General features: G+C 56.2%; 12 protein-coding genes across 12 annotated transcripts; 5 read left to right on the top strand and 7 right to left on the bottom strand.

Annotated features, from left to right (window-relative positions):
- Positions 1-548: 548 nt before the first annotated feature.
- On the bottom strand, positions 549-2,564 carry VTJ04DRAFT_8106 (uncharacterized protein; the record flags this gene model as incomplete). The annotated part of the gene is made up of 2 exons (XM_069366507.1): positions 549-1,297; positions 1,727-2,564. 2 exons carry the CDS (start codon positions 2,562-2,564, stop codon positions 549-551), a joined length of 1,587 nt encoding a protein of 528 aa, XP_069217434.1.
- A 992-nt stretch (positions 2,565-3,556) lies between these two features.
- Positions 3,557-5,140, top strand: VTJ04DRAFT_8105 (uncharacterized protein; the record flags this gene model as incomplete). The annotated part of the gene is made up of 6 exons (XM_069366506.1): positions 3,557-3,668; positions 3,747-4,007; positions 4,111-4,343; positions 4,397-4,647; positions 4,726-4,744; positions 5,024-5,140. 6 exons carry the CDS (start codon positions 3,557-3,559, stop codon positions 5,138-5,140), a joined length of 993 nt encoding a protein of 330 aa, XP_069217433.1.
- A 40-nt stretch (positions 5,141-5,180) lies between these two features.
- On the bottom strand, positions 5,181-7,045 carry VTJ04DRAFT_8104 (uncharacterized protein; the record flags this gene model as incomplete). The annotated part of the gene is made up of 4 exons (XM_069366505.1): positions 5,181-5,538; positions 5,608-6,515; positions 6,581-6,736; positions 6,815-7,045. 4 exons carry the CDS (start codon positions 7,043-7,045, stop codon positions 5,181-5,183), a joined length of 1,653 nt encoding a protein of 550 aa, XP_069217432.1.
- A 1,750-nt stretch (positions 7,046-8,795) lies between these two features.
- VTJ04DRAFT_8103 (uncharacterized protein) lies at positions 8,796-12,026 on the bottom strand (the record flags this gene model as incomplete). Its single annotated transcript, XM_069366504.1, has 1 exon — positions 8,796-12,026. The coding sequence occupies one exon, from the start codon at positions 12,024-12,026 to the stop codon at positions 8,796-8,798; it is 3,231 nt and encodes a 1,076-aa protein (XP_069217431.1).
- A 788-nt stretch (positions 12,027-12,814) lies between these two features.
- On the bottom strand, positions 12,815-13,737 carry VTJ04DRAFT_8102 (calmodulin; the record flags this gene model as incomplete). The annotated part of the gene is made up of 7 exons (XM_069366503.1): positions 12,815-12,849; positions 12,908-13,049; positions 13,108-13,178; positions 13,238-13,363; positions 13,488-13,503; positions 13,564-13,620; positions 13,735-13,737. 7 exons carry the CDS (start codon positions 13,735-13,737, stop codon positions 12,815-12,817), a joined length of 450 nt encoding a protein of 149 aa, XP_069217430.1.
- A 699-nt stretch (positions 13,738-14,436) lies between these two features.
- On the top strand, positions 14,437-15,634 carry VTJ04DRAFT_8101 (uncharacterized protein; the record flags this gene model as incomplete). The annotated part of the gene is made up of 3 exons (XM_069366502.1): positions 14,437-14,459; positions 14,526-15,085; positions 15,144-15,634. The coding sequence occupies 3 exons, from the start codon at positions 14,437-14,439 to the stop codon at positions 15,632-15,634; spliced, it is 1,074 nt and encodes a 357-aa protein (XP_069217429.1).
- Positions 15,635-16,147: 513 nt separating this feature from the next.
- VTJ04DRAFT_8100 (uncharacterized protein) lies at positions 16,148-16,908 on the top strand (the record flags this gene model as incomplete). Its single annotated transcript, XM_069366501.1, has 4 exons — positions 16,148-16,152; positions 16,364-16,448; positions 16,682-16,742; positions 16,850-16,908. 4 exons carry the CDS (start codon positions 16,148-16,150, stop codon positions 16,906-16,908), a joined length of 210 nt encoding a protein of 69 aa, XP_069217428.1.
- Positions 16,909-17,349: 441 nt separating this feature from the next.
- VTJ04DRAFT_8099 (uncharacterized protein) lies at positions 17,350-18,244 on the bottom strand (the record flags this gene model as incomplete). Its single annotated transcript, XM_069366498.1, has 3 exons — positions 17,350-17,799; positions 17,897-18,123; positions 18,202-18,244. 3 exons carry the CDS (start codon positions 18,242-18,244, stop codon positions 17,350-17,352), a joined length of 720 nt encoding a protein of 239 aa, XP_069217427.1.
- Positions 18,245-18,929: 685 nt separating this feature from the next.
- Positions 18,930-20,373, top strand: VTJ04DRAFT_8098 (uncharacterized protein; the record flags this gene model as incomplete). The annotated part of the gene is made up of 4 exons (XM_069366497.1): positions 18,930-19,027; positions 19,112-19,203; positions 19,258-19,458; positions 19,523-20,373. The coding sequence occupies 4 exons, from the start codon at positions 18,930-18,932 to the stop codon at positions 20,371-20,373; spliced, it is 1,242 nt and encodes a 413-aa protein (XP_069217426.1).
- Positions 20,374-21,586: 1,213 nt separating this feature from the next.
- On the top strand, positions 21,587-24,049 carry VTJ04DRAFT_8097 (uncharacterized protein; the record flags this gene model as incomplete). Its single annotated transcript, XM_069366496.1, has 1 exon — positions 21,587-24,049. The coding sequence occupies one exon, from the start codon at positions 21,587-21,589 to the stop codon at positions 24,047-24,049; it is 2,463 nt and encodes an 820-aa protein (XP_069217425.1).
- Position 24,050: 1 nt separating this feature from the next.
- On the bottom strand, positions 24,051-24,308 carry VTJ04DRAFT_8096 (uncharacterized protein; the record flags this gene model as incomplete). Its single annotated transcript, XM_069366495.1, has 1 exon — positions 24,051-24,308. One exon carries the CDS (start codon positions 24,306-24,308, stop codon positions 24,051-24,053), a length of 258 nt encoding a protein of 85 aa, XP_069217424.1.
- Positions 24,309-24,335: 27 nt separating this feature from the next.
- On the bottom strand, positions 24,336-24,875 carry VTJ04DRAFT_8095 (uncharacterized protein; the record flags this gene model as incomplete). The annotated part of the gene is made up of 2 exons (XM_069366494.1): positions 24,336-24,502; positions 24,749-24,875. The coding sequence occupies 2 exons, from the start codon at positions 24,873-24,875 to the stop codon at positions 24,336-24,338; spliced, it is 294 nt and encodes a 97-aa protein (XP_069217423.1).
- Positions 24,876-25,343: the final 468 nt, after the last annotated feature.

Below are 25,343 nucleotides of genomic sequence, written 5' to 3'. Positions count from 1 at the left end.
GCGTTTATACATACAGCAGACTCCAGCAGCCACCTTGCCTCTGTTTAAGGAAAGTGCATCAATGTACTGTACATACCCAACCTACAGTCGGTAGCTTGCCTGAGACATCTCTGAGCAAGGTACCTACTACAGTACGTATGGCACTGCGTCAACTACATTCTGCTAGGAGTCACCTCCGCATGAGCCTAGGGTGGCGCACCATTCGGAGCTTGTGAAGAGCTTCGCCCCCCACAACACAACCACCATGATCCGTAGGGGGTGGGGGAAGGGTAGTTGGGGGAGAGAAGACGTGTATCTGGATATTCTGGCCTTTGGGTTCCGCGGCGCCTTTGCTTCTTTCCTTCTACACGGAACATTAATTACCTCCCTATTACACAGAATATTATGCGTGGACTGGAATTACATTCGATTTCTCACTCCTGTTCTCACCTTGATTATACGGAGCATTGCGTACTAACATCCTCGCGCACAGACATACGATGTACTAAGTATGTACATGATATCTGCAGCTATTCGAACCAAAACATCTGTGGCTTGGATCATCAGTGTTATTCCCTGGCGAGCATGGCGCAGGCGGCTGACTCTCCTGGCCCCAGCCCACCAAGGCGCGCCTGAATGCGGAACTCTACCACATCCCACTCTTCTGCCTCCTCCCACTTCCCTTCTGCCTCGTTCCCATATCTTTCCACCTTCTCCGTCTTATGCACCACCCCGCCTAGACGAGGCAACTCCAGCAAGGCAAACGAGGTAGATGGGCGCGAGGTAACAATGACCTTCATCACATCAACGCAGTCTTTGCCTCCTTGGTCCCGAATCTCGTCGGGAACCTTCAGCCTAACCCGGAGGGGCTTCTTAACCGTGTATGGCGGCTCACCATAGCCCGTACCTTGGGGGATCACGGTGATATACGGAGCCCGACATAGCTTCTCCACCTGCCACATGGGCCCGCAGTCAAGAACGGTGATGTGAAGGGGCTGTGTGCTCCGGTTCTCTATCACCAACGTGACCACCGTCCCATCTTGGAGTACCAATTCGGCACCGGGCCTGTACTTCTTCCCCTCCGCCTCGACGTAGACCTCGTACAAGCTGCGGAACTCTTGGCTCGGTGAGCCGTTGACGAGGGTTTCAACAAGGCGGTATCGAGCAAAGTGTTCCAGGATGTCTGAGGCATTTTTGATGCTCGTGTCATCCGCAGGAGGTAGCCTGACCACCTCCGTTCCCGAGTCGGCGAGGATGCGATACCCCTGGTAGTCACCCAGAACCTCAACTTCGAAGGAAGTAGGCTCGTTGCGAGTGTCTGTGATGTGAAGCGACCGTTCCTGTAAGGCTGAAACCCATTCCTCTCGCCCTGGTAGGTCTGATGGGAGAAAGATAGGAAACCTCTGCAAGCATCGACGAGTGGTGGGATAAGCCATGCAATAAAAATAGCTTCCCGTGGACACTGTGGCTGCCGTGGAATCATCCAAAGGTTCGAGGTCAGATGTTAAACCTCTTGTCCTAGACACTTTAAATACCAGGGAGTGCTGCCGCTGAGATGTCGGAGACGAGATGAACATATCCCCATCACAAACCCCGTGTGCCTGTCCTGCTTGGAGCTGAATTGTGCCTGTCTTAGTCCTCAGTATCGGAACCGATGCCTGCCCTACGCTTCTTCGCTCGCGCGGTGGACCAAAGAAAGCCTGCATTGGGTTTCCCGCTCTCCAGGGGTTCTGTTGTAGCATCTGACCTGCCCGACTTCTGGTGTTTGCAATGATGTCGTCGTAGACTTCTCTTTGGCTCGCAGAACAGCCAAGTCGTTTTAAAGCATCGAGTAGGAAGTACGAAAGTAACCCATGGGGATGGCCATCAACCTTGACTTCCCTGGTTGTCTCATTGGGACCGCATGCCGTAAAGATGGCATATCGATCGGGTTTGATGAGCCAGTTATCATCACACGAGGCATCGCGAAACACAGGCTGCTTGGAGGGCGGAAGGTCGACCCCCCGAAAATATTCCACGAACGACTTCTCCGCTATCGCAGAGTCATAAGGCAGGAAGCGTCTCCCCTCGTTTGGCTCGTCGTCGCCTTCACGGTAGACGCTCCCTGAGAAACAGCAGTCGAGCGCGAGGGTAACCACCAGGTTCTTTTCCACCATCTCGTTCAACAAGACTGCCAGCCTAGAGCCAGGGAGGTATCGAGGCTCGTTCGAGCCTTTCGCCAGGAGAACGAGTGCAAGATTGCCGGCCTGCGTGTCGGCATGAGACCCGCTGCCTTTCCTCCTGGTGCCATGTCCGGAGTAGTGGATGTAAACAAAACTACCGGGCTTCGCCTGGTTGGCGACTTCTTTAAATGCAGACTCGAGGTTGTCGATGCTCGGCCAGGTTGCTAGGCCGTCGCATGAAGGCAGTCCAGGCTGATCATTCTCGTCTTGTGAGCCTAGGAGCTGGGTGCGGAGAGCATTGCCGAGCGTGGCTTGAAGGTGGCTTTGGATGGACTCGACATCTGTCCAGCAACCCCTCAAGGGGTATTCAGCGTAGTTGTTGATGCCAATCAAGATGGCATAATGAGTGACTTCGCCGTCCATTGCGCACTCCACAACAGAAGATTGTGACTATAAGTCAAACGTGACTCGAAGTTAAACTGGTAAACAGATGATCTTGTAATCCTGATGCTCTGTGACTATGGTGTGAGGCACTTATTACCTCGCCAATGGAAAGCAAGCGGGCGAAATAGCCTGATGAATTAATACTACCTAGTCGGCGAGTTCCACATCCTCCTCCGGGACCTCTTTTCCACCCATCGCACGCCTGCCATCCTCCCAGCAAAGTGTCACTTTGATGGGTGTGCTATCTGAATTTACTGTTTCAACCCTGTAGGGCCCTTCCCAACGTCCATCTCCACAATAGTACACCAAGTCTCCTACACAAAACCTAGGCGCCTGCTGGGGGGTTTCTAGTCAGCCATGGAATCCGCCTGGGGGGCAGTACGGTTAGTTGGTTTAGCAGCTGGAGCCACATGCCTGAGAGCGCTGTATCTTGGCGCGCGGGTCGCCCTGGTCGAAAATAATGGTTGGCCTATAACCAGTCCATGTCAGCGGCATCACGAGACTATTCTGAGGTGAAGGTCTGCGTACTCTTCGAAGTCTGTCATTTGGCTAAACTCGCACACGGATTTGCAGCAGTTATCGAAATAAAGTGGTTGTAGGACATAGAGATGACATGAAAAGCTCATGAACAACGGACGACGACAACCCCACGCCGAGGCGCCGCCTGGCGACGGGAGCCTTGTCCATTTCGCCCGCCTATAGAGGGGCATGCGCTGCGCCCCCGCCGAAGCAGGTGATGCTGCATATATAGTGCAATTGTGAGCTGCGCGTCAGGCTGTGTCAAGCGCCCAAAAGCAATGAGGCTCTCTGCGGGCTTCGGTATTCCGAGTAGGTATGTAGTTCATGTCTCCCTCAGTTACCTGCCACCTGTCTGTTCCCAACCGTATGCAGTTGTGCACTTTCAACACAAACCCTGCAGCTCATCACCCCTTGATCAAACCACGTTGACTCAGCGCCAGCGAGCGGGAGAGATGGGCTCACACACCCCCCCTCTTACACCTCTTACCCCTTCCCCTACCCTTCCGGTTTTCAGGCCTCAAGGCCCAAGAACCCCTCCTGAGAAGAAGCCGGGCATCAAGAAGAGTATGAAGAATTCCACTGAAAGTGTCCTTAGGGACTTTCCCAAAACAGTGCTTCACTGACGCCATCATGTTGGGACAGTTGAGGACTACCCGCGCGGATATCCCCGTTTCACCGCTCTGAGCGAAGCGCATGATGGGTATCTCGTGTTCCGGCGTTTCACCCGCCTCAGGGCGCGGTTACTTCTGTCAAAGCAGGACCAGTTGACCTTGTTGGAAAACCAACTGGACAAGGTGGACCGCGAGGAGGAGAGTCCGATGTTTCTTGGCTCGAGTCGTCTTGACCGTAACGCTCAAAGAAAAGAGATACTGTCTCAGATCGAATCCAAACTTCAGGAATATGGTGCGTACTCACAACTTGAGAAGGACATTGACAGCCCCGGAGAGAATATTGTCTTATGTATGAGAGGACACTATAAGACCATGATCTTGCTGATCGTAATTAGACGATCTTGTTACAAGGACACATCAAATCCTATCTTTAAGTCCAGCCCTGCCACGGGATGTCGAGAGCCTGCAAAACTGGACCACCAAGACAGGTTCTATAGCTAGGGGTGAAACCGCATATCTGTCGAGGAGAGATTTGATGTCTCTTGCCCCTGCCAAAGACAGGGCAACCATGAAGCTAGAAGAGTGGATAGAAGACTTGATTGTTCGACTCTGGTGTAGTTGGCGCAAGGTAAGCGTTACACTCACATGCGTGCCAAACCAGACAAGCTTACGGTACTACAGAGCCGACTGGAGGGTGCTTCGGATGACCCCAAGGTTCACATATACACGGGACCTTGGATCCCGATGATCGCGAAGATTATTCTGCTCTTCTTGACCACCTTCTTATTACTCATACCCGCCATTCTACACAACATATTCCAAGAGGATCGGGCCCGTATCGCAATCTATGTTTCCTGCACCGTTGTGTACCTTCTTGTCATCTCGTTGTTGACAAAGTCGAGGACGACGGAACTTGTAATTGCCGGGGCAGCGTTCGTCTCACTTTCCTTGTCCTCCCCCTTTGGCCTTTTGGTAGCATGATCGGTTTGATGGCTAATAGACTCTTGCAGGTATGCAGCCGTTCTAATCGTACTTGTTGCCGACAACAACTCTTGTGGCAACCAAAGCTGTGGCCGAGATTAAGCACCATGTCATACGCCTGGGAAAGAGGTGGTCTATGTCTAGAGGCCCATGGGTTCTCCTGGCTCGGCGCCGGGACCGGGAGAGAAAAGTATTAAGGGATTCAGCATTATCTTGTTCATAAGGAGATCGCATTATCACTGAACGGCAGACGATGAGAATCAAGGCCATCTATCCAAATTGTGCCTGAACAGGATGTAGATACTAGGTAGACAAAAGTGCCTTTAGAAAAATGCTCACGCCCAGACAAGAAAACACCCTGATATCCAACCAACCACAGCGACGACCTATGTACAGACTCAACTTTTCTTCACACCCTTTCCTCTTACAATCGCTCCAACCTAATTACGACACCCAACCTCATCCGGGGTTCCAACCGAACCCTTTAATGGAACTGATCCTCCGTCACGCCCTTCCCCATGGCCGCCGTCGAGCTGATGCCGCCCGTGACCATCTTCTGCAGCTCGTCCACATACGCGGCGCCGCTCCACTTCTGGTGCTTGACCACGTCGACGCCGAGCTCCATCTCGGGCTCCTGGACCAGCTCGCCGTAGGCGCGCATGCCCTGCTGCGCGTACGCGCGCGCGAACCGGTCGCTCATGAGCGCCGTCGTGTGCAGGCCCGCCAGCGTGATGAACTGCCAGCAGTAGCCGAGGGAGGCCAGCCGGCGAATGTACGTCTCCTGCTCCTCGCGCGGCATGGCGGCCTTCCAGTTGAAGGAGGGGGAGAGGTTGTAGGCGAGCCTGGAAGGAGATGATCATTAGCAAATGGTATGTTTACACAAGCAAGGGTTAGGCGGGGTAAAAACTCACTTCATCTCGGGCCAAACGGCGTGGACGCCCTTGGCGAACTCCTCGGCCTGCTTGTAGTCGGGGAGCTTGCTCTCCATCCAGATGGCGTCGCAGTAAGGAGCATACGCAATGGCGCGGTTGATGGAGCAGTCGCAGCCTCCCTTGAGGCGGTAGTAACCCTCGCGGGTGCGCGGGGCGTCCCAGTCGAAGAAGACGTCCTTGCCGATGAGCTTGCGGGCGAGAGCGCGGGCCTCAGAGTTGGACAGCCGCTTGCCCTTGGCGGCGGCCTTGTACTGCTCGGCGAGCGACTGCTTCTCGGACTCGGGGCGCGGCAGGGCGGCGATGGCGTCGAGTACGGCGTCGTCAAAGACCTTGAGGTTGGCCTTGGCCAGCCACTCGTCCTCGATGGCCTGCAGGGCGTCGCCGAACTTGCCAGCCTCCTGGGCCTCGAGCATCAGCTCGTTGAGAGGGCGGAGCTCGGGGTTGGTGGAACCCAGGATGAAGGCGTGGTCGCGGGGGTCGATGGTCGAGGTGATGAGAGTGGCGGCCTCGGCGTCGGTGCGGGCGATAGCGACGAGGTCGGAGCCCATGATGTCGGCCTGGGCGCGGATGGCCACGAGGCGGTTGATGTGCTCGCTGATGGGCACCAGGACCTTGCCAGCCATGTGGCCGCACTTCTTGGTGCCGGGGGCCTGGTCCTCGATGTGGATGCCGGCAGCGCCCTTCTCGATGAAGAGCTTGGTGAGCTTCATGACGGCGGTCAGACCGCCGTGGCCAGTGTCGGCATCGGCAATGATGGGCCGGAGGTAGTCAATGTTGGGCAACTTGGCGCGCTCGGCCTTGGGCACAGACATGCGTTCCTGGCGCTGCTTGCGGTCGTGGAAGAGCTGGGCCATGAACAGGTGGCCGACCTTGTTGGGGACGGTGGTCTAAGGGGTTCTCTGGTTAGCAATCGTGCGATGCTCACTTGTAGTCCATGGCATGTGAAACTCACATAGGGGTAGTCAGCAAGATCCGGGCCCGGCTCGTCGGTCGACGAGGCCGTTGACGAAGACTGCCAGCCAGAGACGTAGACGGTGTCGAGGTACTTGGCCATCTGCGTCACGGCAGTGGGCTCAAGGCAGCCGTAGGTGTAGCTGGCATCGCGGTTCTGTGGGTTTCACCATGTCAGTCCCCTCCTCGGGCTATAGGTTGCCATTTCCGGCCTCATTCCCCTGACTCAACTCACCTTGAAGCGGTGCTCCAGAATCCTCCACAACTTTTTGCTCTGGGTGTTGCTGGCATACTCAATCTTGAGGTTGCCGCGCTTGTTGACAATCTGCTCGGCCGTGAAGGGGCGCTTGGTGTACCGCCACCGCGGGTCGCTCCACCACCTCTTGACCTCCTCAACCTCCTTGGCGAACAGCTCGTCCTCCAGGTTGGGATCCACGGCGGGATTCAGCATGTTGTTGGCAGCCATGTTGGGCGATGTGTAGGGGAGGAAGATGTGACTGGAAGGTGTGATGACGTCCAAGGATGAAGATGTCTTTGTGGCGGCCTTGCTGGTGTCCTGGAATGCAAGGGATGGGTATCAGGGAGGAAGATGATGAAGTGACTGAGGAGAGAAGAAGACAAGAGGAAGAAGAAAATTGGAGAAGGTTGGGAAAGACGCGAAGAAAAAGAAGCACATGGCACATGGATCGAGCTCGACACAATGGCCGGACCGGAGGCTCGTGACTAATACCCCATGGGCAACGGCCCCAGAGATACCCAGGACCCAGGGACCGTAACCGGGCAAGACCCGGCGATCTTCCCGGCGTCCGGGGTGGAACTCGGGACAGATCGGTCTAGCGGCTATTCCATGTGTTCAATGGGGTCTCGTGGTCTCCGAGGATACAGGTGGATATGTCAGTTATCGCATTGAAATAATCGATACGCTTCCCCCGAGACGCGAGGCGCGGTGGGTTCGCCAGCTATCTCTCGTTGACGGCTGTTCTCTCTCTCAGGGGGATGAGATGCCTTTCCAGCCATTGCCGTATGATTGCCCCTTTGTTGACTCGACCTATTTCGTCAGAATACAGAGGACAGGATTGTCTCACCGTTTCCTACCGTCAAAGAACAAACCAAGAATACAATGCCAGAAAGGTACATCATAGTACCAGGGTACATTCCCCTTCTCACATCCGTTGATGAGCGTCTTCCTCAAGAAACGGGTTCTCTCAGGTATCGTGTGCGGACATGTCCCTTTGAGCCGAGCTCCCTCAAGGATTCCCGATGTGTACCTAGGCAGATCCCGCTAGTTTTCCGCCTGGCGTCGCCGCCTCGGCATAAGAAAGATGCAGCGGCGGCGTCGGCGTTGGGCGTGGGTGTAAGAAAGTGTGCATGCATTCGATCAACAAGAGGCAACAATGATGAAAGTTGAAACTCGCCCCACCACAGCCGCTGCGCCGTTGGCCGAATTGCCGAGTCGTGCCGGCGGGAGCAATGCCACTGTCTCATTGGTCAATCCGCCTCCTGTCGCCACCAGCGGTCGGGATGCCCCACCCCCGCAGCCCGGCCGCCCCCCGAGGTTCCAAGGTTGGGGGCGACCGGGAAGCCTGTCAAGTCGAGAACCAGAGTCAACAGGGAACAAGACTCTCAGGAAAGAAATATGAGAGGTGCAGGAACTGGACACAGGAGTTGAGCTGGATCTCAATCCTTCATTTTCCATCTTCGGTTTCTTCTGAGGCGTGTGTTAAGAATGGGCTTTCATAGTGCTGTTTGTTTTGTTGTGTCTTGTGAAAGACAAGCTGCGAGCCGCAGTATCCATGTACTTTACACCGTTGGTGGAGAAGTGACATGTGAAATCCTGGATGCGTCATTGCTCAGCTTCCATGGGAACCTCCAGTATTGCATCCAGCATCCAGCTGCCATTCCCTTCTGGGCTCATTGGCCCCGTCAATGAATCCAGCCCCCCTTGGCCTCGGGCCACTCCTCGTGCTTTGTTCCGACCACCCCTCAAAGCTATCACATGCAGCTAGGACCGCACACCCCCTAACTCATTCAGGAGCTACCGTCAAGACCATGTGGAAATCAAGTCAATCAGCCCTCCAGTGACCTCCATATCATCATGTGGATGGACGTTGCTGGGAAAGAACCAAGCACAAGGAATGAAACCGCAAGGTAGCTTCAGTGCTTCTCATTCGGGGTATCAATTCGTCAACATCTCTCCCTCCACATCACGAGGTCCTTCATAGCTCGTCATCCTCATCGTCGTCCGACAAGAATATCGACACAGCCCGCTTTGCCTGGGGCTTCGTCTGTTCCGGCTGCTCCGTCTTCACCTTAGCCAGCTCTGGAGAGGGCACACCACAATCTACTCGCCCCGCGTTTTCTTCCACCTTCACCTTCACCTCCTCCTTCACCTTGGGCTCTTCCTTCACCGAAACTTCCTCTTTCTTCACAGAATCCTCTCCCTTCACGGCAACTTCCGACCCTTCCGCCGCCTCCTCCTTCTTCAACCCCGCATACTCCTTCTCCAATACTTTCATCTCCCTCAGCCGATAAAACTTGTCCAGACAGTTCCGCCGCTGCTCCGGCGTCCAGCTCTCCACCACCAGCGCAAAGTCGGTGGCGTTCGAGAACCCAAACTCCCTCGCCATGGAACAAAACTGCCGCCGCATCACGTCCACGGGCGGCTTGAACTTGTAGTGCATCCGCCACGGGTTCCCGCCAGTACCACTACCGCCTCCTCCCCCTCCCTGAGCGGCGCTGTACGCAAGGGCAGCGACATTGTTAGCCTGGCTGTCCGCGAACAAGACGCTGTCACCCTCTGGGTCCAGCATGCTGGCGTCGTCTCCCTCGACAGCGCCCGCCGCCACCAACTCTGCCTTCCGCGAGAGCTTCTCCTCTACCCGGCTCGTGCCAATCACCTCCGAGTTGTTATGCGTGTACTCAACTCCCGCCGAGGCCAGGATGCCCGCGATCACATCACTCTTGCGCGGCCGCGAGGAGCCAGCCTTGCTGCCGAGCCCTTGGATCACCGCTTCTTGATCCTCGGCCGTGAGGATCTTGGCCAGCTGGCTCATGCCAACCTCGTCATCATCCGTCTCCTCCTGCTTGATTATCCCGAGATCCCCATCCTCATCTTTGACGTCGATATCGGTCAAGTAAACGCCGACTTTCGCCTCGGCGATGTTGGTTTTGTTGACAATGTCGCGCAACACCACCTGGTCGGCGTGGAAACTAAACAAGTTCTTGAGCCCAAAGATCTCGCCTTTGCGCGTGCTGTCCTGCTGCACGCCCTTGAAGTAGCGCCGCTCGCTGGACGCGCTGTAGCCGATATTGGCCTGCTGCTGCTTGTAGATCTGCCGCGCGTAGACAATCTCCTCGATGGTGCCCGCCGACACGAGACGGAACACATCGACGTCGCGGACCTGCCCGATTCGGTACGCCCGGTCTTGAGCCTGTAGATCGTAGGACGGGTTCCAGTGAGGGTCAAACACGACCACCTTGTTGGCCGACGTAATGTTGAGGCCTACGCCGCCGGCCTTGGTCGAGATGAGGAAGACGAACTGGCTGGGATCCGAGTTGAACTCGTCAACCACCCGCTGCCGCTCCTCAATCTTCAGCGACCCGTCCAGGAAGCTGACGTTGTAGCTCGTGTTGTGGAAGAGGTGCTGCAGGATCCGCAACAACCGGACGCTGTGCGAAAACACAAGCACCTTGTCGCCGTTGGCATGCCAGAAGGCCAGTAACTTCTTCAAGACTTTCCACTTCCCGCAAAACTCGGGGTTGGCGAGGGTGAGCATTGCGTCGCGATTCCGCCAAAGCTGCTTCCACTGGTTTGGAACGCAAGTCTGGAGCGCCTTAAGCTCCGAGTCTTGCTTGTCACTGGGATCCAGTGCCGAAGGCACCAGGAGCGTGAGGTGGTTGGATAGCTTCTGGAGTGTGATGATGCTCGGGAACACGGCACTTATCCATGATCGACCGTCTGGTAGCAGTTTCTTGCAGCACCATCCACTCTTGTGGCCAGAACCACACTTGCACATTTCGGACGCCGTGGTAATGAACGTTGCCACGTCCCCGGCCAAGAAGTTCTCGTACGCCTCCCGCTGAGTGTCCGTCAGCGGGCAAAACACGACCCTGTCCGTCTTCTTGGGCAGCTGATGAGCGATGAGTGTCTTCATGCGCCGCAAGAAGAAGTCTGGGAGCAGGTTGTAAACCAGCTTTTTGGCCGTTGTCCGAGCGATGCTGAGCTGTTTCAGTGTCGCATCATGGGACTGGCCGACAGTGAGGGGCTTCGTGATCATGTTGTTCCACTCGGAGATTGTGCCGAAACGGCCCGGGTTCGTCCAGTTGAGGAGAGTCCAGAGCTCCTCGTACTTGTTCTGGATGGCAGTGCCTGTCAAACCGATGCGGCAGAGCGCATTGACGCAGTTCATGGCCTGTGTTGTCGCGGACCGACGATCCTTCAACTGATGGCACTCATCCGCGACGACGCAATCCCACTCGACCTCGTTGACAGCCTCATGATGATCCCGGTACGTGGTGTAGGTCGTGATCATGATCTCGAGTCTCCCGGAGCGGGCGGCTTGGAGCACGGCCTCTTTGTCCTCGCCGTGGTAGACGTCGATGTGCCACCATCCCCAACGGTTCAGCTCCTTTTTCCAGTTCGGGATCAACGACCCGGGACAAACAATGAGAACCCGGGGGTACCAGTAATCTCCAGCCCGGCGCATCTTGCGCATGCGCTTGGCATCCCGTTCATCGGCCGTCTTTCCAAACGCAGTGGTCAGAAACGCGGCCACTTGCACGGTCTTGCCCAGGCCCATGTCATCGCCCAGAATACAACCTCTCTGATAGACGAAGCGCTCATGCATGAACTTGACTCCAGCCACTTGGTAATCACGGAGGTATTGGGCGATTGGAGCAGGAATGACGCCTCCAGAGCAATTGAGCGGGATGTCGGCATAGGGCCGGCACGGTAGGATGCCACTCGACTCGTCGAATTTGGGCCGTTCTTCGAGGCGCGTGTGAGGCTCGTCGTCGTCAGAAAAGTAGATTTCGGAGTAGTCTGGCGGCAGCCTCAAGCCGGCGTTCCTCAGCAGCTTGAGGTTGCGGTCAAATTTCTGCCTGCGCTTGAGCCAGTAATCAGGGACATCGGCATCGTCGTACTCGTTGGGAGTGGGAGTTTCGGGGTCATCATTCGCGTAGGTGCGAGGGTCTGCGATCTGCTTTCTTGACAATCTGGAACCGCTAGGAGTGCTTCGCGCAGGCTTTTTGCCTTTCTCTTTCGCGATGGCCCTTCGTTTTGTCCCCCGCTTCGGAACTTCAATGGTATCAATGTCGGATTCGTCAGTCCAGACCACCTTTTCTTCAAAGTCGACGCTTTGCTTGCGTTTGCCCAGGGTTTTTGACGTGGGCTTTGTGCCGCTGATAGACGGCAACTCATCATCCGAGATCTCGATAGTGGCGGCCATTGTTGGACATTTCGCGCATGGGAAAATGAGTGGTGGGTGGCGTCAACTTGACAGAATGCGTAGATACCGTGTGTTTAGAACCTGGGATGAACGGTGGGGTGTCTGGACACGGTCATTGTCGACCCGTGTACCGTCGCGACTTCAAGTCGCGAACCCACAGCGCGGTCATGTGATCTTAGGCAGGCAGTCTCACACCTCAACCCGAAATGGAAGCGGACGGGCCGGGCGGGAGGTTCCAGGTTGGCACCGGCTAGTGAGCACTGCCACAATCACCTGCATAGACTGGCACCACAGATCCAGATCCGGGAGCTTGGGCCCGGCAGATCCCTGGATAGGGCTGAAGAAAAGCTCATGGCGGGGTGTGTTGCAGAATCACGACAAGTTCAACCGTTTCCGTCAGTTGCAGATGGCAAATGAACCAAGATATGTTGGGTTTTGAGACATGTCACGACATCAGACACGGAGCGGAGGATCCAAGGCGCAGCTGAGCATGCCTCGAAACACATGTTCTCATTATAGCCCAATCAGCGAAAGCAAAACCCCGCACTTTGCACCTAATGCCTCATCCCATTACCCCGCCATGGTCGGAGGAGGACCGGGCGAGAAGGGCCTGAGCGTTGACGCCTGTCGACAATGAAGCGAACCAAGATATGAAACCATCGCAATGGGCTGCCAGAATCCACCTGAGAAATCAATCCAGGACGAAGTAGAAAGCCAAACATCAGGAGGGACACAAGCGCTAGCCCCGAGGCGCCTTGATTCGAGGCGGGTAAGACATGATATGGTGTTTACTTCTGCATCATGAGCTGGACGAACTCGTTGTCTGGACAGGGAGTTAGTAGAGCAAATGCGACCATGGTGCTATGTCGCGGGAAACTCACAGTCAATGCGCCCGTCGCCGTCCTGGTCGGCCTCACGGATCATCTCGTCAACCTCGTCATCGGTCAGCTTCTCGCCGATCGACGTCATGACATGACGAAGCTCGGCCGCCGAAATGAAGCCGTTGTTGTCACGGTCAAAGACCTAGCCATCAATGTCAGGGGCTTGTCGAAGCATCAAGAGTCAGGGGTTCGTGACGGACCTTGAACGCCTCACGGATCTCTTCCTCGGAGTCGGTGTCCTTCATCTTGCGCGCCATCATGGTCAGGAACTCTATCGACCCGTCAGTATCTTGCCGTGGATTATCATCTGGACCGATCGAGAAGCCGTACCAGGGAAGTCGATCGTGCCGTTGTTGTCGGCGTCCACCTCGTTGATCATATCCTGAAGCTCCGCCTCGGAGGGGTTCTGGCCGAGGGAGCGCATCACGGTGCCCAGCTCCTTGGTCGTGATTTGACCTAGTATCGTCTTAGCTCATATTCATAGTCCATTAAAGGTATTGATGTATTGCGCTGCAGATGTGTGGTTGTGGGCGATTTCGAGGTAGGATCGGACGCGCGTTCAGGGGGGGCGGATACTAACCATCACCGTCCTTGTCCTATCATGGCGTCAGCGCAACGTCGTCAAAACAATAACATCTAGAGAGGGAGAAACATACAAAGAGGGAGAAGGCCTCCTTGAACTCAGAGACCTGCTCTTCAGTAAGGGAGTCGGCCTGTTGTTGTGAGCTTTGTTAGCTTATCGACGTTGCGAGACGGAACGCAGCCCGACTGCCCCTCGATCACAGTGGGGCATCGCGCTGCCATCAACAGTGATAACGGTGACTGACCATGTTGACTAGGATTGATGTCGGAATGAAGAAGATGAATAGAATGCGATTGCGGTCCTGCTGCGAAGCTTTGCAAGTCGGGGATGATAAGTAGATTGGGCAGCGGTGGGTTGCGAACCTGGAGTGCAGGGAAATGGGTGTTAGACGACCGAGTCGGCAACGCTGGAGATTTTAAGGAGATGCGGGGCGCACTGTTGGGGGGAGGGGGACTACTTCGGGGGCTGATTGCAGGGGTGTTGGGTGTTGACCGACAGCTGGAGTGAGCCGCTGCAACTCGTTGGCAGCTCAAAGGCGTCCCTGACCCCTGGAACCGGGCAGACAGGCCGCGTGGAGAGGCAGCCCGCCTGGTGGGCCTACCTTCCCCTGGACTCTGTCGGCTGCCAACACTTGTCAGCAGCTGTTCCGCCAATTGCGTCGCCTTGCAGCCACGGCTGTCACTGGTGTCGTTGTCGTTGTCTCAACTTTCCAAGCTCCCCGAAGCCCATCACCATCATCTAACGATCCTTCCTTCCGTTGGTCGGAAGAAAGCGTGCGCAAGCGCCGGGAGCTCCAACAACCACTGGCGCATGTCAGTCAACGATGTGATACTCGTCGTCGCGCCCTTTTGGCACCTGCAACAACAATCACCGGCCTCCCCTACCTCTCCCTGAACCACTTCCCAGGCCGGACTGAGGGGATCCCGACCCCCTTCTGGCGTCCGCCATGTGGCGAGACCGCACCAACCTGTAAGCGAGCGTCTCTTATTCCCAGGATGCACACTCCTAGTTCTCTCGTCTCACAGCTCGGCGCAGCTATGTCTCATACCGGCAGTCCTACGCCCACCATCCGACCCAGCGCAACCGGTATGGACCGTCTAGGTCAGGCGACCGCTTCGGCGGGGGCGGCGCCAGCACGGGGGTCTTATTCTCGGCCGACGATGACCGCCGCGGTCTCCTCTCCTCGGGCGCGTACGATGTGGACGACGGCGACGCAGTGATTGAGATGGACCTGCTCCCCCCACGCTGGGCCGACGTTTCCGACGAGGTGACGGAGCTGCTCGCCGACATTGCCAGCAAGAGCCAGAAACTGGATCGCCTGCATCAAAAACACGTGCTGCCGGGCTTCAACGATGAGGAAACCAAGAAGGCCGAAGAGGGCGAAATCGAGCGGCTGACGCAGGACATCACCCGCGGGTTTCATGAATGCCACCGGCGCATCCAGCGCATCGAACAGATGGTGCGCGAGGGCAAGGCTAACGGCCAGATGAGCCGCGCCGAGGAGACCATGGCCAAGAACATCAAAGTAAATCTAGCGACAAGAGTTCAGGAAGCGAGCTCTGGGTTCCGGAAGAAGCAGAGCGCGTATCTCAAGAGTAGGCACCACATTGTCTTTGGCCTCTTGTAAGCCCTAGGTGCTAATATCTTTTCCAGAACTCCGTGGAATGGCTGGGCTAGCCAGCCCATTAGAGCGATCCGCCAGCCCCCTCGGCGGGACAGGCTATTCAGATCCCTCGATCCTCGAGTCCGACGCAGACAGGAATTATTCGCAATCAGCACTTCAGGCGCCCTCCCACCAGAAACTCCTCCATTCCAACGACGCCCTCATATCACAACGCGAGAGGGAGATCGAGGAGATTGCGCAGGGCATCATTGAGCTCTCGGATTTATTCCGGGATCTCCAGACCATGGTAATTGATCAGGGAACCATGCTCGACAGGATCGATTACAACATTGAGCGGATGGCAACAGACGTGAAAGAAGCAGAGAAGGAACTAAAAGTGGCCGAGGGATATCAGAAGAAGACGATCAAGCGGAAGATAATCTTCCTACTACTTCTCATCATTGCTGCGATGATCATTTTGCTCATCATCAAGCCCAAGAAACATCGGGCTGACGACGGCGGAGGGCCAAAGCTTGTATGAATCGACCTTGTAATAGATGGTGGATAGACGGTATGAGCCTGGTGAGGATTGGCAGGACTTGGTCATGGTTCTTGTACTTCAACCACAGGGGGTCACATCAGGGTGCGGCGAGGGAGTTATGTTTGTTGGCTTGCCTGGGCGTTAACTAGCATACCTACTTGAAAAAAATGGGTTTTGTTCCTAAGTAAAAGATTCCCCTTAATTTTTGACAGGTGTTGGCAGCTCTCTGTTCTCAATAGCTTCTATGAGCTCTAGCTCCATGGCCGCTCCGTCTCCAGCCGAAGCTCCGGGGATTTCCTTGGCATCGCGAAACCCTTGCTGACTCATCCGACCTTGGCCAGCCCGCCGAGCAGTTGAAGCCACCCGCCAAGACCGAGAACTGAGAGCTTCGAGCAACACCACATCCCGTCACCACCACCCTCGATCTCCAAGTTCCGATCCCTCCCCGCCCGCAAACCCAGCAGACAACAAAACCGCTTCCCCGACTGAACATCCCCACTCCACTCAATCACCATGGGGTAAGCAACCACCCTACACCTACCACAGATGTCTGAAGGAGATCAATTGGAGTCAACGGTCGGCATTTTTTGCCCGCAGAGGGGATCGTATGATCCCGGGATGGATTGACGAGCAGGAGGAGGAGGAGGACGAAGCATACGCCCGTGCGCACCGTCTATAAGAGGACAACGACAACGCTGACACTTGATTACCTTCGCCGCATTTGAACAGTCTCATCAACGCCCCCAACAAGGTCCCCGAGCACCAGCGATTCTACCAGGCCGCGTACAATGCGCACACGCGCCTGTGGCGGATTGTGAGTGGTTTTTGCCCTCGATTTCTTCTCTACACCCACGGCACATTGGCAGCGACACACAACGGCTTGCGTTCGTGGAGGAAAGAGGAGCAGGCAGATGGAGGATGATGAAGTTGGCTGGTTGGATTGGCATCATGGAAGGGGAGGAGCTGTTGATGGGGATGGGGAACTCTCAACACCATGACACTATCTCTGGAAGAGGAACCGAAGCTGACACAACTGTCGCAACACAGAACCCCCGCAGCAAGTTCTACCTCCGCCCGTACGTCTGGCTGCTCTGGGGCACCACTGCCGGTATGTATTCCCTGCATGTCCCTTTGGCTTTCATCGCCAAGCTGGCGAGCAGATTCCGGGACTACCGACGAGATCTTGGGCAAAGCGTTGCTGATATCCATGTCCAGCTTCCATGTACGCCATGGGCCGCCGGGTCGTTGGCAAGAACACCTGGTTCACGGACTAAGCGGCCGCTCGCATGAGTTGATACGTGAAACTTCATGAGAGAGGCTGGGGGGTTTAGAGGTCGAGGCGGCTTGTACATGTTGCTAGAAGAAGAGAAAGAGAATAAAGAGGGTACAGGATTGGTATCCGTCATGTTACGGTGAATACTTTGGAACAACGTCGTCTCGTCTGACCGTCATATCTCACACGTTGCGACATGTTGCTCATCGGACACTTCCCCGTGTTCTGTGGTGCTCCCATTTCATGATGCCCTGGTTTTTCGAAATCAAGCAGCCCCAGTCCCATGCCTCGAGATCGTAACGCTCTCATCTAAAGTACATTGAATTTTGTGATTCTGATGATGATGGGCATAACGGCCCGTGGGTGAATTTTCCAGGACGCTTCATCATGTACTCTTCACCCATCCTAACCCATTCAAAACCACCTCACCCCCATCTCGTTTCTAATACCCCTCGGCACCAGGCGCTTTCTCATCCTTCCTCAAGCTAATCAGGAGCTCGCGGAACCTCTCCTTGCCCGAGCCGGCCGCGCCGCCCTTCGCGCCCTTGCCGCTGACGTCGACGAGTTTGGCGATGCGCTCCCAGCTGGTGCCGCCCGAGGTGGTGTCCTCGCGCGAGGCCAGGAACTGCTCGGCCTCGCGGCGCGTCTGCGCAATGCCCTTTTCCTTCTTGTTGTTGTAGTTCTCGTAAAAGTCGTCAATGTTTTGCTGCGCCTCGCGGATCGTCTCCTCGCGCTGCCGCGCAAACTGCTCCTCGCGCTTGGCGATCTGGGCGTCTCGCTTCTCGCGCCACAGCCGGATCACCTCGGGCTCTTCCTCCTCGGCCGCGTAGGGTTGGTAGCCCGAGTTATAGGTCACCGAGGGGCCGGTGATGGAACCGCCAGGTCCAACAGCCTAGAAGGGAAAAGGGGTTAGTATGGGGTTTTGGGCTCGGGATGGTGGGCGCGGTTCGTTGTGTTGGCTTGGTTGGGATGGTAGGTGGGAAACACACCTCGTTACCGCCGCCGGTGATGTCCGGGAATTGGCTCTCGAACGCCGCAGTTGCTGAGGTAGCTGCGGGAGCGGCACCGCCGCCGCCAAGGAGGTCGTTGTCGTCCTCGAGTGTGGCGTCTTCAACGGTCGCGAACTGGTTGGCATCCTCGCCGAGGATGGCCTTTTCCCTCTCGAGGAAGTTGCTGGCAGATGGGACATCCGATACGTCCTTGATCTCGGTTTGGACTGCGTCGCAGGGTCTGTCAGCGATGGACTGTTTCATACTGGTGGCTTCTTGCTTGCGCGGCTGTGGCAGCGACTTACCGCCGGAGTCGAACTCCTCCAGCGAAGGGAACCGGTCAGCCATGTTGGGAATTTGGTTTTTTTGTCGTCTCCCCTTGGAAAGACCGGAGTTGATGGGAAAGGGGAGGTGTCGGGTTTATGGAATTGTTGGATGTCGAACCAAGCACGGTCTGGAAGGTGGTCTATTGTCTTGTATTGGGTAGGTTGCCGGGTCCCTGTCGCTGGGCTGTCGCTTGAGTGACCCCTGGCGAAACTTATCGCTTTATCCGCTGTGAGCTCGCCTCCCACATTCAGTTATCCAGAAATGGCAGGTCACGCTAAAACAATCCCGTCCGCGAGCCTGCGTCTGCAAACAGCTTTCATCCACAACTTGGAAACCTGAACGAACCTCAGTTCAACCGTGACACCTTCAAACTGAGCTGGAATCCCGTCGAGAAAATCTGCGCGGGGCAATTGTTCTGGACTGGCTCAGTTCAATTTGGTCCCTTGCATGCAAGTCATAGAGTGCAAGCCATCGTCATCATTGCCACAGCCCATCTGGCATCGTAGTTGATCCTGAAGCTTCTGATTGGAAACAGAAGCGATCGACAACATAAACAATTCCATCCATCATAACAACACCAGCAGCACCCCATCCAACCGACCACCATACAACCCTGGGGTGGTTTTCTCATCCCCATTTGGCCTAATTCTTCCTTCTCGCTCGTCGCGGACGTGGCACTCGTCGTCGCGGATCTGGTACATTCGCCATGGCCTACACCGATGATGCAGTTCTCTCGAAGCTCTCGGCGTTGAACGAGACGCATGAGAGCATCGCCACCACAGCACAATGGATCATGTTCCATCGGTAAGATTCCATCCGCGGCAATACCGGACCTGGCCTTGGATGTTTGTCTGTTGCTAACCATCTCACTTATAATGCATTTTGCAGGCGCCATGCATCCCAAACCGTCCATTTGTGGCTGACAAAGCTCAAGGACCTCCCAAGTAGCAAGAGGCTGAACATGATCTACCTTGCTAATGGTGGGTGAATTACGGTTGAAAAGCTAGACATTCAGTTTGCTAACACTCAGAAAGAGGTCACCCAGCAGTCCAAAGCCCGTCACAAAGAGGACTTCCCCAACGCCTTCTCGCCCTTCATTGCCGATGCCACTGCTGTGGCTTACAAAGGTGCTCCAGCCGACGTGCAAGCCAAGCTACGCCGGGTCGTTGATGTGTGGAAGGAGAGGTGCATCTTTGACAAGGAAATCCTGGCGGACCTGGAGAACCGACTGGCGGGTAAGTCATCATACCATATTGTCATTCTTCGTAGCGATGGCGAATACTAATCTCCCTCTGCCAGAGATTGATCGTTCCCGGCCGGGCGGTGGTGTGGGAGCCTTTAGCCATGGCTTCCACGCCCAGGGCCCTCCCATTCCTGCCGAGCTGCTCTCTTTGGTAGCACCCCAGCAAGGTCTTTCCAAGAGCATCCCGCCCATGAAGAGCGCCCTCAATGCCGCCAAAGCCGACTACGACAAACTCTCTGATCCGGCCACTACCAGCGCTCCCCTTCCTGTCCAGGCCGCCCGACTGAACGGTGTCCTCAAGACTCTGGCCAACGCCGAAGGAGCAGTCACACAGTGCATTCGTGCTCGCAAAGATCTGATCAAGGAGCTGGAGAAGATTCTCGCAACCAACCGCGACGCGCTGGCAGCGGATGAGCAGCAGATGATGGAACTTAGCGGGCGCCGCACGGAGATTGAACAGAAGCGCCAGGCCGTGGAGACAGCCATCCTCGGTGGCCAGGAACAGGCTCCGACTGCCGGCCGCACCAGTGTGAGCCCTGTGCCTGAGCCCGCGCCCCCGCAGGTTGAGGCACTTACGCCCCCCCATGTTCAAGATAACGATGACGACTTCTACGGTGACAATAACGGGAACAACCACAACGGCCAACCTGCGCAAACTGTTCCGTTCCACAGCGCTCCCAACGCTGCTGGAAATACTGCTCAACCCGTGGCATTCCAGAGCGCCGTCGAGAATCTGGAGGTGCTCTCGGCCCTTGCCTCGCAGTCTCAGTACCAGTCAGTCCCGTCAAACAAGAAGAGGAAGTTTGACACCGACGATTTTCCTGATCTTGGAGGGGATGATGGCATTGACGCGGATGTCAAGGAGATGCTGAGGAAGGATAGCCAGGGACAGAGCGCCGGGTTTTAGGATGCGCCGTGGTAGCATGCTTCTCCTTTGACCAAGGCAAGGGGGGTTGCGTTAAAGCAGGGAGTCAGACTCAGTTCTTCTCGTGGAGAATATACAGGGATATTATTTCCATTCTTCTTATCGTTGTTGATTTTGAGTGTACGTATGTGGTTAACAAAGAGGTCTCACCGGTGTTCATGGTACTCGGCTGGTTCTTGTCTGTGTCGTTGAACTTCGCTCCCCAAAAATGCTTATTTGATGTTTTTCAAGGCGTCCCTTGGAGGTATCATCCTAATTCTAGCCAGAAGACGCGAAGAAAAAAATCGAACTCTTGCAACAACAGCCCAACTCGAACCCCGTCTCAGGGGAGCCGGTACTTACAAGCAATGCACCAGGTCCTGGGGGTGCTTCTACATGACGGTACATGTTAGAACGACAGAGGCCAAACAAATCAGCATCTGCAGCCACAAGAAGCCCTACACTGCAAGGTGAGATATGATGCTACAGTTACTCGAGCATGTATCCTCCCTGCCGCAAAGGTTGCGTTAGCCTCATGATCTCTTCTGGACTCGGGTTTCGGAGGGCGAGACGCGAGCCAGTTGAGCCATTGCGACTTGAGTTCATTGAGTGAAGGAACTGGCGGATTGGTATTTCAATGTATTTCAATGTAATTGTAATCTCAGAGGAGGAGAGAGCGAGTTGATAGCAGTGCGAAGTACAGTGCGTGATGTCCTTGGTGTTGATGATGCTGTCCTTGGTGGTGTTGTTGATGGTGACGAGGTGGGTATGGCTGTTGCGTGATGGAAGGTGGAGTTGGTCCGTGCATCCCGCTGCCAAGACAGAACATCTTTGGCAGCCCCTTCTTGGAATTCCCAATGACGAAATCGAAGATGTGCAGAACATCCTGGAGGACCCACCATCGCCGCGGAAGCTCCGGGGCCTTGTGTCCATCGGCCCGGCGATTTTCTCGATGACATCGCGGATTTTGCTTCACACACCCGCTTATGTTGTCAACCTGCCCCCAAGCCGGCCAGTCAAACGCTCCGGTGTACTGCGGCTCTTTGAATTGAGCGGGCATGGCCTCCAAAAGTTTTCTCCTTTCTTCTGTCTGCGCGACATGACCAAAGATCGGCGACCAATTTCTTTAAACGCGCGAAAAAAAAGTTACGTCTTCCCGGTGCTGCGATAGCTTACGACACCTCGACGATCAGCGAAAAATCGACCAAGAGCCGCTATGACTCCGGGAGCGGCACCCTCGGCGGTTCGCCAGGCCGTGCTGCTGCTCCCGCAGCGAGTTGCTGGCGTCGTCGGGGCGCCTGCCCTGGCGCCCGCCCTGGCCTGGGGTGCTCGGCTGAAGCCCGAGGGCCCCTCTTTCGCCCCGACCCTCCGGCCTTCGACTCGCCTGGCCGCGTCGACGCGGCCGTTCTCCTCTAGCGCCGTCGCTTGGAGGTCAATTCCCTTCCAGGGACCTATCTCGGGTCTCCCTTCCGCAGCTCCGTCTCCCGGGATTCGGTATTCTCTGGGTAGTCGGCATGGGCTGGGTCGACCGGAATGGGCTTCTCCGGTGGACGCGCTCCGGCGCCTTTCGACGACGCGGCCGGCGCATCAAGATCAGAAGCAAACGACCTCGACGACGGCAGAGCAGAGCAAAGATCAGGAGTCAGAAGACCATTTCGGCTTCAAGCTCAGCGAAAAGGCAGCCAAGGCCGCCCATGTCAATCTCAGCGCCCGGCTCTCTAAGGATGGAAAGGTCGGCAAGTCTGGCATGTCTGAAGTCTGGCGGCTCATCAAGATTGCGAAACCAGAAGTCCCGACGCTTGCTGTGGCCTTTGTTCTGCTGCTCATCTCGTCCGCCGTCACCATGTCCATCCCCTTTTCCGTCGGCCGGATTATGGACTTGTCCACCAAGGGATCAATCGACGAGGTAGAAATCTTCGGACTCACGCTGCGTCAGTTTTTCTGGGCCTTGGGCGGCGTCCTGACACTGGGCGCCATGGCGAACTTCGGACGCGTCGTTCTGTTGCGCACCATTGGTGAACGTGTCGTGGCCCGCCTTCGCACCCAGCTGTACCGTCGAACCTACGTTCAGGACGCCGAGTTCTTTGACGCCAACCGAGTCGGCGACCTTATCTCACGCCTGAGCTCCGACGCCGTCGTTGTCGGCAAGAGCATTACGCAGAACATGTCGGACGGATTGCGCGCCATTGTCAGCGGCATGGCTGGCTTCGTCATGATGTTGTGGATCAGTCCCAAGTTGACCTCCATCATCTTCATTATGGCTCCACCGTTGGCTGTCGGGGGTTACTTGTACGGCAGAACCATAAGGCAGATTAGTCGTCAGCTCCAGAAGAACGTCGGCAGCATGATGAAGGTTGCGGAGGAGCGCTTAGGCAACGTCAAGACCAGCCAAGCGTTTACGGGTGAGATCCAGGAAGTCCACCGCTACAGCAAACAGGTCCGCAAGATTTTTGCGCTCGGCCTCCGGGATGCTTACGTTTCGGGAACCTTTTTCGCATCGAGCGGTTGGGGAGGCAACATGACCATCCTGGCCATGCTCATCGTCGGCGGCAACCTCGTGCGCACCGGCGCCATGTCCCTTGGCGACCTGACGTCCTTCATGATGTACACTGCCTTCGCTGGATCTAGTCTCTTCGGTGTCAGCGGCTTCTACTCTGAGCTCATGAAGGGCGTGGGCGCCGCGAGCCGGTTGTTTGAGTTGCAAGACCGGAAGCCCAGCATCTCCTTGACCAAAGGTGTTAAGGTTACCTCTGCTCTTGGGCCCATTCGGTTCAACAACGTCAGCTTCTCCTACCCCACGCGGCCCGCCGTGACCATCTTCAACGGCCTCAACTTTGAGATCCCCTCGGGCGCTAACGTCTGCATCGTGGGCCCCTCTGGCGGCGGCAAATCCACCGTGGCATCTCTCCTCCTGCGCTTCTACAACCCGACCAGCGGAAACATCACCATCAACGGCGTTGACATTGCGACCATGAACGTCAAGTCGCTGCGGCGGCGCATCGGCGTGGTGTCGCAGGAGCCCGTCCTGTTCTCAGGCACCATCGCCGAGAACATCGCTTATGGCAAACCTGAAGCGACGCGCGCCGAGATCGTGGCCGCGGCGAAGAAGGCCAACTGCCATTTCATCAGCGACTTCCCAGACGGTCTTGAGACGCAGGTTGGCGCGCGCGGCGCCCAGCTGTCGGGCGGTCAGAAGCAGCGCATTGCCATCGCGCGGGCGCTGCTCAAGGACCCGGATATCCTGCTCCTCGATGAGGCGACGTCGGCACTGGATGCCGAGTCGGAGACGCTAGTCAACGCGGCCCTGGCGAACCTGCTGCAGGGCCGGAGCACGACGATCAGCATCGCCCACCGCCTGTCCACGATCAAGCGCTCGGATTATATCATCGTGCTGTCCAGCGACGGCCGCGTCGCGGAGACGGGGACGTACGCCGCGCTCAGCGCCGACAAGAACAGCGCGTTCAGCAAGCTCATGGAGTGGCAGATGTCTGGCGGCGAGGTGCCCCCGGACCACAGGCCGCCCAGCGCCGAGGGGAGGATCACGGAGGAGGAGGAGATCGAGGAGGATCTGGAGCGGCAGGAGGAGGAAGAGTTGGAGGAGGAGGAGGAGGAGGAAACTACCGCTGCCAAGGAGGAGCGCAAGGCCAGCAACGAGGAGCCGAATAAGGCTTCAGCTTGAGTCATCGGCATGTGTTTTCAGTGCTCCATTTCCGTCGTCCATGTGGATGACGTCGTCGCAATCTGCGAAGTCGAATCCGAATACGAAAGTCAAGGCAAACATCTCGAAAGGAAAACACCACGGCTGGTGAAGCCGAGGGATTCATCAACATGGAACTTTTGAAAGAGGACGCGCCGTTGAGGAGGCTGGAACGGCTTGCACCGGATAAGTCCGGCTCACCGCAATGTGTAAAAGAGTCACATCTTGGGCGGTCACGCATCAAAGACAGGTGAAACAATCTGGGCACTTAGAGGCGGCGGTATTCGTCAAGAGGCGTCTTGGTTTTTGGTACGGGCGGTTGGCGGTGTGTGGGATTATCTTTTGCTGCGGATTTTGCAGCGTGTCTGTTTACTACCAAATCTCTCTGTCTGTATGTAGCAGCAACAATCTCTCTTCTCTCTGGGCCATACAAGTCTGCCACGAGAAATTAGCCATACGCAACTCGCTCCGAGGAGCGAGAGGAGGCAGACCGGGCACCCGGTGTGAATCAGACCAAAGGCTGTGGAAGATACTAACTAAATATATACCCATCTCCTTGATATTCTCCGATTCCAAGAAGGTTTCGATGGGAATCCGGGGTAGTTAGCTGTATGACGAGCCTCAACGGCGACACTTTGACATCGGGCAGCCAACTACGTCAGCCCAGGTCAACCGCCAGACAAAGACGTGCTGAGGCCATCCAGCCCACCGAAGACGTGATCACCGTGGCGATGCACGTCCGGCCAATGCCTGCCTCGCGTCCCTTGCATTTCTGGCAAGCACCGAGTGCCTGCTTGCCGTCAAGCATCTGATACCGGGCCCGTTCTAACCTGACTTGCTGACCTGACCTGGCCTACCTTACCTATCTGAACAAGACAAGGCGCGCGAAGGAGGGAGGTTCGCCTAGGCGTCTAGAACCCTCCATTGCTGACCCAGGCCGGACAACATGAAGATGAGTCGTCGATCAGATGATCCTAACCTTACTGTCTCCCCAGACACGAGTAGGTGTTCCTCTGATCCGAGGATGTGCGAAGGTTTACATAATTCCCCGGGCACGGGCTGAGGGTGTTGCGCGGGGGAGGTTTGGAAGAGGGCACGAGACGGCACGAGATAGACATGTGACTCGAGGTAAACAAACATTTGGACAAGGCAACGCAGGACAAGGCATCCTCCATCCAGTTGGGGATGGGAACTGGGAGTGATGAGCACTCGGACAAATCCATATCAAAGCCATGCCAACTCTCGGTGAACGCTCGGAGACCCGCGCACACCCACG

Source organism: Mycothermus thermophilus, assembly GCF_041956435.1.
Source record: "Mycothermus thermophilus strain CBS 625.91 unplaced genomic scaffold VTJ04scaffold_5, whole genome shotgun sequence".
In the NCBI taxonomy this organism is placed as follows: domain Eukaryota; kingdom Fungi; phylum Ascomycota; class Sordariomycetes; order Sordariales; family Chaetomiaceae; genus Mycothermus; species Mycothermus thermophilus.
Note: the sequence above shows the minus strand (reverse complement) of the source record. Positions and strands in the feature narration are given on the sequence as shown.